Consider the following 11175-nt stretch of genomic DNA (forward strand, 5'->3'; position numbering starts at 1 on the left):
CTTTGGGGCTGGAGTCCCTTGTGCCCTTTCCAAGTAGCAGCATCTCAACAAAAGGACTCCCCAAAAACCTTCTTCTTCCCCAAGGCTTTGCCCTGGTCCCACATTGCAGCAGCAGCACCATGATGTGGGGCTTTGCCCAAATAATGTCAGGCTCTCCTGGACCCCTGCATCCCAGCAGGGTGATGCTGCCCAGCACACACAGCTCTGTGCCACATGAATCTTGCCCTTCCTTTTCTAACAATTGCCTCATTTTTTCCAAAAATAAAAAAAGACCAGGTCTCATCCCTGAACCTAGGTGGGAATACTGCCAGAAAAGATTTCCCTCTGGTCTCTGTGCAGTTGTCATCCTGGCTGGGAGGACATCTGCAGATTCACACTCCTGCCATTGAAAGCTTTCCTTGACAAAACATCCCTGTGTAATTCCAAGCAGTTTGGGACAAAAAAAAAAAAAGGCAAAAAGGACACTGTCGGCAGAGGCCAGTGCCCAAAGTCTCCAGGCACACATGGCTATGGTAGAATTTGGTGTCCAAGAGACCAGAGCATTCAGAAAGAGACACACAAACTGAGCTCAGCTCAGTCTCACAAATTGACTGGGTAGAATATAATCAGTGCTGGGAGAGAAGCTGTGGCTGCCCCATCCCTGGCAGCGTTCAAGGCCAGGCTGGACACCGGAGCTTGGAGCAACCTGCCCTAGTGGAAGGTGTCCCTGCCCCTGGCAGGGGATTGGAACTGGATGAGCTTTAAGGTCTCTTCCAACCCAAACCAGTCTGTGATTCTGTCATCACTCGTAGCTTTTCCTTCCAGCACCATTCACTGGAGGTGCTCAGCCATGCCTGTCCTGGCAGCACTTTTCACATAAAAACTGACCTAAAATCAAAGAAGTTTAAACAAAAGGGTTAAATAGCTTCCTTCTCTATTCAAACAGAAAGCAATTAATTCTGGGCTTAGGAAAGCATTGTTTTGCTTGAACTCCTACCAAAATATCTTTGAATTGTTGTGTTTTGCTTTGACCTCCTTCTCAAGCACCCTTCAAACACGGCTCCCACTGCACATCACTGTCTGCACATCGCTGCCGGTCCAGCGCTCTGTTCGCAGGTCGCTAAAACCTGCTCCTCTTGCATATCACTTGCAAGGTCTCGTTTCTTCCATTTGCTTCTATTGCCCTCTGCTGGGGACTGTCAAAGGGAAAGCTGATGCCCTGGGCAGTGCCTTCTCCTCGCCTCCCTTTGCAGCTTTAGGAGAGCTGCAGAGCCGCAGGCTGGGGTGACAGAGCCTCCCCGCAGCAACAATCCCTGGCCACCACTCACTTGTCCCAGAGAGGCCCATGGCACTGCATGTGGGACATGGCCAGCCTGGGGCATGGCCAGCACATCTGGCCTGAGGTCATCCCTGACAGTGAGCAGAAACCGGAGGGGTCTCCAGGACATTGCATATGGGTACACAGACATGTGTAAGATACAAAGCAGCTTGGCTCTGCTGTTGCACCTACTTGTGCACAGCTCAAAAGGTCTGTGCACCCAAAGCTGGGCCAGGCTTTACTCGGAAGCTAAAAGCAGGATGGACAGAGGCAGTCTTGAGCATCACCTCCTGAAATGCTTTGTTCTGTGCAACCTGTGCATTTCATCTGCTGTCAATAGGGGATGAGTATGGTGGTTCACACGTAAAAGAGGTTGTCTAGAAGGGCCACACTGGCAAAACCAAAGTATGTGCTGTAAGCGCTAGTGAGGACTTCCAGAGACTGCCCAGGTGTGGTCTAAGGCAGTGGCTGAACCTACAGGGTCTTTGGTTTTACCAAGGAGACAGTGGGAAATACAGGATCCAAAGCAGCAAGACTCTAAGGGAACCAAATGGCAGTGAAGTGTTGCCCTGAAAGGACACTACTGGCTCTCATTCATTAATGACTTTGCTAGCAGAAGGAAGTTGCTGATGCCTCAAGACTGAAGAGCATCACAGCAACACCAAGAGAAGACCCACAACTGGGAGCATCACTGCTGGAAAGCCTGGGAGAGAAGGAGCAATGAGATGGTCCTGTCACACTCACCATGGTGAGAGCTCTGGCCAAGCTGCTGCTGGAGCTCACACTGTTAAGGCCTGGGAGCAATTTGGGAGGGTGCAAAGCTGAGCACAAGTGTCCCACCGGGGCCGTGCAGCAATCTCTCCCAGCCCAGGCAGAAACCCAAAGATGTGCTGTTCCATCACAGAGATAACCATGCCCCACGCTGGGCCACCACCAGCCAGCTCAGAAAAGGAACAAATTGGTGGTATTCAGAGGAATATTCTTCATTTCCAAGCATATCATTTCTGTCCTTTGGCAAAAAGCCCTCCCCGCCCAGCCCAGCTTTTTAGAAGCTTTTGCATTTCATCAGGCTGAATTCAAGGCAGAGAAAAGGAGGGAAGAAAGTGGAGACCATTTTCCTTCAAGAACTAGATGGATTTCAGCAGCAGAGAGGTGCTGCAGAGATAGATAGAGGCTCTCCCTTGTGACACAGGGAACAGCATGGGTCTGCACCCAGAGCTGGAGGAAAGGAATGGGCCAAGGAGCAGGAGAGAGCCCTCATACAGGGCACCCTGGGGTCCTCTGGGATGATCAGCTTGGAGGGGGGCAGTCTTTCCTCCCTCTAAGTGGTACCACCTCCCAGTGTCCCCCAGTCTCACCCTCCCCGGCAGCTGGAGAAGTCTGAAGAAGAGTGGCAAAGGGAGGAAAAGAGGTAAAAATAGCAGCTGGTCTTGGGGCACCAAGGGGATGGAAATCATAGAATAGTTTGGGTTGGAAGGAACCTTCAAAGCTCATCTAGTCCAACCCCCCTGCAATGAGCAGAAACATCTTCATCTAGATCAGGTTACCCAGAACCACATGCAGCCTGGCCTTGAATATCTCCAGGGGTGGCGCATCTACCACCTCCTGTGCCAGGATTTTACCACCTTCGTTGCAATGAAGGTGTCTTCAAGATGTCCCTTGGTCCCAGCCAGCGATCAGTCAGGCTGCGGAGGGGACATCTCCGCTTCCAGAAGTCCTTACACAACCACCAGATTACGGATGACAGAGGAGAGGAATGCGTCATACCAATTAATTCCCAAAGTGTAATTAACATCTGGGCCAGCTCTGTGTGATCCCCAGCCGCTAATGAAGCATAGCACTGCTTAATTCCTGCTATGCCGCACCATCTTCTGATTAAATCCAGGAGTAGGTTCCATCACATTTCCCTTAAAGGGAAAAAGGGGAAGAGAGAGAAATGGAGCAGGATTTGTCTCAATGAAATATGATAGATTAGAGTTTGCTGGATAAAGAAAGTAGGAATGGGGGGAGGGCAGGAAATGTGAAATTTTGTAGGTGCATACGGGCATCTGTATATTCTCTCTCACAATGACCTCCTTACACCCCATCCATCAGCCTGGGGTTGGCTTATTCTAACTAGCGGAGTCTTTTCTCGTGTCTAACAGGCCCATCAGACACAATCTGCATGCCAATTACCAGAGCAGACCCCCTGATACTGAGGAATGGAAATTAGCTGTCAAGCAAGAAACGGCATCAGCAGGCTGGGTTTGGATTGCCTGCGCTCCCCGCTCGCATCCATATGTGCTCTGCTCCGCATGCAGCCGTGAAGAGGGAGCCCCCGAAGGAAAAAGTAATCTAGAATAATAATAAAATAAGGCAAAAAAATGATAATAAAAACCCCACCACCAAACTAGCATATTTTATTGTTATTTGTGTTGGTTGCCAGCGTCCAGGGCACAATGCAAAATTCACCAGAGGGCAAGAGCCTGACAGAGGAGGAAGGCGGGGGAAAAGAGTTGGGATAATTGTGTTTTTGCAGTGGGTAGATCAAGCAATGTAAGGGAAGGACGCAGGGAGGAAATGTTGGTGTAAAGGCTCCGGGGTGGACGTAGACCAGTAGCCACAGGCTGTAGCACCTCAAACCTGTCCACTGCAGCCCCAGCACCTGCTGCAAGGGGGAACAAATCCCACTACAGGATGGTGAAGTACAGCATCCAGGCAGACATGCCCCAAAATCAGGGTGCGAGACGGCTGGAAATGCGCTGGCCAGAGTATGCCTACCTGCAGAAGATTTTCCTTCCCAAACAGGGACAGCAACAGACTCCCCACAGAAATTGGTGGCCAGGCCGTGCTCAAGCTGGTGCTTTGCACAGGCAGGAGGCAGCAGCTCTTGGAGAGCTTTGCCAGGAGCCAGGGGAAAAAGGAGAGCTGGAGCTAATGCTGGCAGGGTTGTTTGGTCCTGCAGAAATATTTTGGGGGATGCACCGAGACACAACCATAATGCCAAATCGTCTGCATCCTGCTGACCCATGATGGAGAGGTGATAGAGGAGAAAGGTAAGGTGGGACAGAAGCTGATCTCGAGGATGCATCGCCCCTTGAAGCACAGGGATGGAACAGGGCAGGGGGCTAAGGCTGGAGGATGAACTGCAGGGTCACGGCAGGAGAAGGAAGGCAGCTTTCTGCAGCCCACCTTTGTGCTGGGGAAGCCCCTCTTGGCAGCCCCTTCCCACTCCCTGCCAGCAGCAGCGTTCTCAGGGGGTCGCGGCACCACAACTTGACAAGCATCACTTAACCTGCTTCCCTGCTCCATAATAACCTCATACATCAACCACTAAGAGACCGCGGAGCATGGCTAGAAGGGCTCTACTTCTACATCCAGCGTCATTATCCCAAGGTCCTTTGGTTTGATATGCAAACAGGCTGCAGGTCCCCAGGGTACCCGGGAGGAGAGTGCCCTACACAGCAGAAATCAGTTATTCCTGCATGGGAGGCATGTGGCTACAGCATGGGCGCAGCCTGACATCTGACAGCACTGGGCAAAACTGGTGCTCCAGCTAGCTGCAAACTGGGCTGACTGGGAGCTCTCTGCATGTCTCAAATGCCCGGGGACCAATTTCACCCTTCCAGATCATTCAGCAACAACCTCCCATCTCAGGGCAGCTTTCAGCAGCACTCACCGTATCCATCCCCTCACAGCCCCTTCTTCCTCTTCCAGCTGCCCATCTTGATGTGGTGCTTTAGCCCCAGTTTAAGCAGCCAGACCCCTTGTCTCACACTTACAAGGGGCATCCTGTACCTGACACTCTGGGCTGCATCCCGAGCATCTGGCTGCTGCATCTGGCCCAGCATCCCCCATTGAGACTGCAGCAGTCTCCCTCCTTCCTGCTCTGGGATCCCTGGCTCTCACACCTTCACTTTCCGCACAGTCCCACTGGCCCATGCATCACCAAAGGGACATGCTTCTCCAGCAACAGGACATCTGCTGCCTGCTCAGGCCCCCTGGGGAGGTCTCACTGCATGTTATGGATGCAAACTTCACCCCTGCTCCGCAGCCATCAGCAGCCCCTTCTCCCAAGCCACAACAGAGCAGCAGCTCATCAAGCGGGGACTCCACAGTGTCATGGCAGGCTGAGCCAGCCACAGCCAGCACCAAAAACTGGAGGGATGAGTGGTCCTACTGCTCCACTGGGCTGTCCAAATGCTGGAGCACAAGCTCTGGCTTCAAGGATTGCTTTTCCCTGGAGAGGAGCAGCGGGATGGAGGGGATGGGATGGGGCCAGACTGGAGGAAAGAGATGACAGCAGAGACAGAGGCAGTTGTGTTTTGCTTAGAGAAGGCTCAGCTCCGTGCCACCTCCTCCGGAGCAGGATAACTCACACACAGACCCCAGGAATAAGCAGGCCAGGCTGAGCTGAGCAACTTAGTTGGTTTATTGAGTCAATGGGCTGGCTCCTCACTGGGTGATGCTGCGGAAGGACTGGACAGCGGGGCTGGCCGCTCCCCACTCCACAGGTTTGCGGTACTCCCCCTTGGGCAGCAGGTACTGCCTGCCCCGGTAGTTGGGATGCTCATAGAAAACCCAGACGCCCTCCAGCACTCTGCAGGCGTGCACCTCGCGCATGTGCCACTCTTCCATGACTGAAGGGCAGTCTTCGGTGGTTTCAAACATCTGCCCACCAAAATCTCCCTTCTCGAATACCTGGATGTGGCCCCGGCCTCCACTTGGCTAGAGGAAAAGGAGAGAAAATGGCAGAGTGCTGGAGAGGGGCACCCACGCATCTCTGACAGATGACAGAACCTGGCTCCAGCAGATGAGAGCAGAGCTCAGGTACGGTCAGACTCAGATCAGGTACAAACCACCTCCCAGTACACCAGGACAGGACTGAACAGCTCCCCAAAAGCACAGTGGGGAGGCAGTCAGGGTAACTCTTGCTTGGGCATCATGTGCAAAAGCGGCACAAAATGAAGGCACAGAATGAAGGCACCATGCTGGAGCTGCGCAGTTTCAGCTCAAACCCCCACCACAGCCCCACTTTCGCAGGGAGTAAGGCTGCAGGGAAGGATAAGGCCAAGTCAGCAAGTGCTAGGCTCTCTATCCCAGGCAGCCTGCTTGTCCCACCGCTGGCCTGAGCCCTTCAGCCACTCCACGTGAGCATCAGGAGAGCCGGACCCCCTGCACTCCCTGCTCCTCCAGGCAAGGAGGAGTTTAATGAGCTGGTGACCCCAGCTGGGTTGTATTACAGGCGCACACAGCGTGGGTATTTTCCACTGTGATTTGAAGCACTGCGTTGCCTGAAGGCACTGCGGCACGTTTAATCTTCAGCTGCCTGGACACCGTCTTCCCCCACCTCCCCCATTGGCTCTCATTGCCAGCCCCAGCCGAGCTCTGCAGGGTCTCCTCACTGCCACTGGGATGCTCTGACTCAATGCCTGCAAGCAGCAGGTCCCTGTGCACCATCCCCAAGCTCAGGAGGGGAAGCCAGGCACCAGGTAGACATGCAGGATAAGACCTCCACATTTCATCCTGATGGAGGAAGCTTTGTTGCTGTTACATCTCCGACATGTTTTGGTTCCATCTCTTATTGCCAGGTCTGTGTTCTGAACTGGCTGGAAACTCTCCATGCCCTGTGCAAAGGGATTTAGACCTAGCTCAAACCCAGAACAGGCTCCAGACATAAAAGCAAAACCCTTTCTCAGCTGTGAGACCCACTCCATGCAATGGGAATCCATGGCTGTGCTACTCAAGTCAGCAATGCACAGATCACCAATGTCTGCCCGCTGCTGGCAAAAACACAGCAGCAGCGCTCAACATCTCAATCCACACTCCATTTACATTCCCATCCCTGCCCATTTTAAAGTGTGCTTCTCCCTTTAGGCTCCCCAAGGGTTCCTTTCTCCCCACCAGTCCTTCCACCGAGTGTAAACACTGTGGGATGGGATAAACCTACATTTATCCTATCTCCTGCTGGTGGAAGGATGGGTGCTGCCAGAGGCTGCAGAAGCATCTCCCCATCATCAGTTAGAAGGGGATGAGCACAGTTCCTGCAGCAGGGACACACGCGTTGCCCTGTGCTCTCCTAATACCAGATGTCACAGGGCTGCTTCAAGCATGCCTACGGAACACTTCAGGCACTCACAGCCCTGGTCACTCCAGGTCTGCTACTGGGGCTGTTGTCTCCATGCCCAGAGATGCTTGCTGATACAGAGAGTTGGTTCCCTGTATTAGAAGGGAGCCCTGCCTTGCTACAGAGGAAAATAAACTGCCCCTCATTCCAAGTGCTCCTGTAAAATCTACATCCCACTATTACAAGCCTTGCATCCACCGTCAGATTTGGATCGGCTGGGGGGAAAGTAAGAGGCAAACCTCAGAGTGACCTGCCTGGACACTGAAGTCCCTAGAGGAACAAATAGTTTTATCTATACTGCTGTTCCTATGGAAACTCAACTACAAAGCATTCAAAGCGATCTTCTTTTTCACATTGTAGTCAAGAGTGGAAGATACTTACCTTCTTCACTCCATCTTGCCATTCCCGGAGCAGGACTGCAGGACAAACCCCCTATAGCCATCCTTCCCAAGGGAGCACCCACAAGCGTGCTGAAACCTTTTAATGATAGGTGTGTAAATTAAGATGTCCCTTGAGAAGAAGTCACACTTACTATCTGGATGGCTTTGCAGGAGCCAAGGCGGTCATTCAGGCCCATCCAGTGCTGGCAGTCAGGATACTCCCCATGCGTCAGAACATACATGTTCCCAGAAAAGCTGGGCCTTTCATAGGCCACCCAAGCACCTCCATCCACACGGATGGAGTTGCAGCGGCTCAGGTAGGTGTGAAAATCAGGGCAGTCACCATCACACTCATAGGAACGGCCTAGGAAATTCTTGTCTTCATAGAAGGTGACCTGAAACACAAGCAGAGGAAGGAAAGCAAGGAGGTTCCTCGTCCTCCAGCACATGCCTGTGGCCATGTTTTAGCTGCATCACAGCATGAAATGTCTGAAAACAGAGCCCAAATGTCAAAAAATCATGGAGCCCAAGGTTTGAGCAGGATCAACTGCATCCCAGCTAACCCTGGCAGCCGATTCACCAGTCTGCCATCCATGTCTTGCCCTTCCCAGCACCTAGTTCTGTCCCAGTCCAACCCAAAACTCCCTCGGTGGAGTCCCAAACAGCTGCAAAACACTATTAACACATTTCCCTCCCACCTTGTCTAGATCAGTAGGTACTAAATTGTGGTCAAGGGAGCCATAAGCAGGCAATGAACTGTGCAACCCACCCCCATGTCTCTCCCTCCCAAGCAAGCTTTCCCCATCTTCGGTGCAATGGAGAGTTGGGAGACCACTATCCTCTTTCCAGCAAGTGAATAAAGGTTGTAAAAGGTGTGCACTAAAATGTCCAACTCCTATGTTCCCACACTAACTATGCTGATAAGCCCTTGCCAGCCACAGCCCTGCTGTTGTTTTACAGATCCTGCTTCTGGACCTTTGTCCCTAAAGGTATATCCTGAAAAATCGCCAGCATGAGCCCAGAGGCAGCACTGAAAGCCCAGCTCACTGAGGTTTGACAGCTACTCATTGCCTGTAACCCTCTTCTTGCAGCCAGTGGTCAAGGAAGTCACAGCATCTCCTCCTCTTCAATCTCACTCCCCAAGCTCTGCAGTCCCACTGCTGTCTGAGCAGTGAGGGTCCAGCAGGGTCGATGATGAACTCTGCCCAATGTCTGTAAGACCACAGGCCTGGTCTCCATGCAGGCAGTGCCCTGTCCGGGCAGAGGGATGCCTCGTCAAGCAATTGGCAGTGGCAAAGGAATGGGTCTCCATCAGCTCTGGTCCTGGATTTGCATGAGGTGCCTTGATGTTGTGGCTGGCATCCAGCAGAACCGGCTCCTCTTGCAATGCCCTATCCCAGCAACTGTGCATGAAGTTGGTTAAGTTGGCCTTTAATTTTGTAACAGAAAAGCTCATTTGATGTTCCTTCCCCACCCACCTTAACACAACTGAACTTTGTATTTTCCCTATACTTACAAAGCCACAAAGTGAAAAAAATCAGAGAGAATATTAAGGGTATGGCCATTCCCACAGAACAGTGGGAACAGAACACCGAAAGTGTTGTTCTTTGTTTTATTTCTAGACCATTTATAGGAAGACTTAAGGAGAGGGCTCCTGCCCACCCATTCTCCACCACAGCCCTTTGCACACACCCTCAGTTCATTTCAGACCTTCACACTCGGCACTTCTCAGCTTTCCCCCAGCGATCCAGGCTCAAGCAGACCCGACTGACGCTTCTCACCCGCAGGATAATGACAGGTGAATTACAGATTTCAATTCCAGATTCGTCCCTTCATTTCAGTCGCATCTTACTCCAACACAAATCACCTTCCTTCAGGAAAGCCATCAAGTTTCTCTGCTTACAGTGCTAACCTGTTAACCACTCACTGCCCAAACTTGCTTTTTTGGGGCTTACCTGGCAGATAACAGATTTGCCATAACAGATCTTCCTTATAGGACTGTAAAACTCTTACTCCTTTGGCCACCCCATAGCAGCTCTGTTAGAAGAAAACTCATAAACAATAACTAGTAGTGCCCTCTAAGCAAGCAGCATGGAGGCAGTGACCCCTTTCTAGAGCAGACTACTCGCTCAGGTTGTGAAAAAGTGTTTCATTATCTCCTTTGCCCTCTTCTCCTTCCTGGAAGATGCTAGGTAAGAGCATGGTATAGAGAAAAGATGAGATTCACACTCTTACACTGACTTAAGTCCTCTCGGACATTTTGCTGCACCACAGCAGCACATAATCAATGAATTCCCTGTAGCACACTCAGCAGGGACATGGCTTTCAGCAGGGGTAAAGGCAGTATGTGTTTAAGTCTCTTCAAGCAGAGAGGAGACTCCAGTATGAATCAGTTACAATTCCCCAGCACCTTCTTTATGCACGGGTACATAAAGACTGCACCACTGCAATCCGACAGCCAGCAGGTTAGAAGCAAGCAGCACACCCAGCCTCAGCTTCTAAAGACTCCTCATAAATGGCCAAATCACTTTGAGCCAAGATCACAGATGAAAGGAGCAGGGAAGCAGAGACTGACCCCAGATTTTCCATAGACATCAGCCAATGCCTACAAAACCACTCTGCTTCTGAGCTCTCTGCTACCTTGGGTCTTACAGTGTCTGCATGGTGAGGGAATTTACTGAAGGAATGTCACACGACAGCAACTCATACAATGGAAAGATGTACATCTGACCACAACCTCTTAACTGATGTTTGACAGGAGAAACAGCAACTCATACAATGGAAAGATGTACATCTGACCACAACCTCTTAACTGATGTTTGACAGGAGAAACTGGCCACTAGCCAAAATTATTGCCCTCCTTTCCCAGCTGTTTATTCCTGCCTAGTCCCAACCTGCAACAAGGTCTGCGTGACCAAACAGCTCAGCTCTGCTAACTTCAAGGCTGAAGAGCACAGCGATAGAGCTGGATCCCCATCTGCTGCACACCCTTCCAGCTGAAGCTGGACTTTCTGATGTGCCTCCTTCTTCGGTTTAAATTCACCTCTGTTGAGTCCATCAAATCACAAGGCCAGTTGGCATCTCTCTGGGAATTGGCTTCAGTGCTGTGGTCATCACTCGGACGTCTTTGTGTCGCAGCACACCTTTTGCTCCATCATGGAAGGGGAATGTGGAGGGTACCCACCATGGACTCAGGTCCTCCCAAGGAAGCCTTCCACGAGACTCTGCTCTGCAAATGCAGCCTGTCAGGTTTGCTGCTGTGCCAGCAGCCTCCACCACTAATGTGTAAGGCATTGGGCCCTGGTGCATTTTTAAGTATCCCCTCACCAGTCATCATGTTCAACTCCATCCTCTCACAGAGCCACACCTAGAGAAGGCAACCAAGATCTGGG

At 51.6% G+C, this 11175-nt stretch overlaps 1 protein-coding gene across 1 annotated transcript; it reads right to left on the reverse strand.

The window, feature by feature from the left end:
• Positions 1-5685: 5685 nt before the first annotated feature.
• Positions 5686-9812, reverse strand: CRYGS (crystallin gamma S). Its single transcript, XM_030494706.1, has 2 exons — positions 7936-9812; positions 5686-6004 (listed from the first exon to the last, which is right to left on the reverse strand). The coding sequence occupies exons 1-2, from the start codon at positions 8242-8244 to the stop codon at positions 5732-5734; spliced, it is 582 nt and encodes a 193-aa protein (XP_030350566.1). The 5' UTR covers positions 8245-9812; the 3' UTR covers positions 5686-5731.
• Between the last annotated feature and the right edge of the window lie 1363 nt (positions 9813-11175).

Source organism: Strigops habroptila, chromosome 8 (assembly GCF_004027225.2).
Source record: "Strigops habroptila isolate Jane chromosome 8, bStrHab1.2.pri, whole genome shotgun sequence".
In the NCBI taxonomy this organism is placed as follows: Eukaryota; Metazoa; Chordata; class Aves; order Psittaciformes; family Psittacidae; genus Strigops; species Strigops habroptila.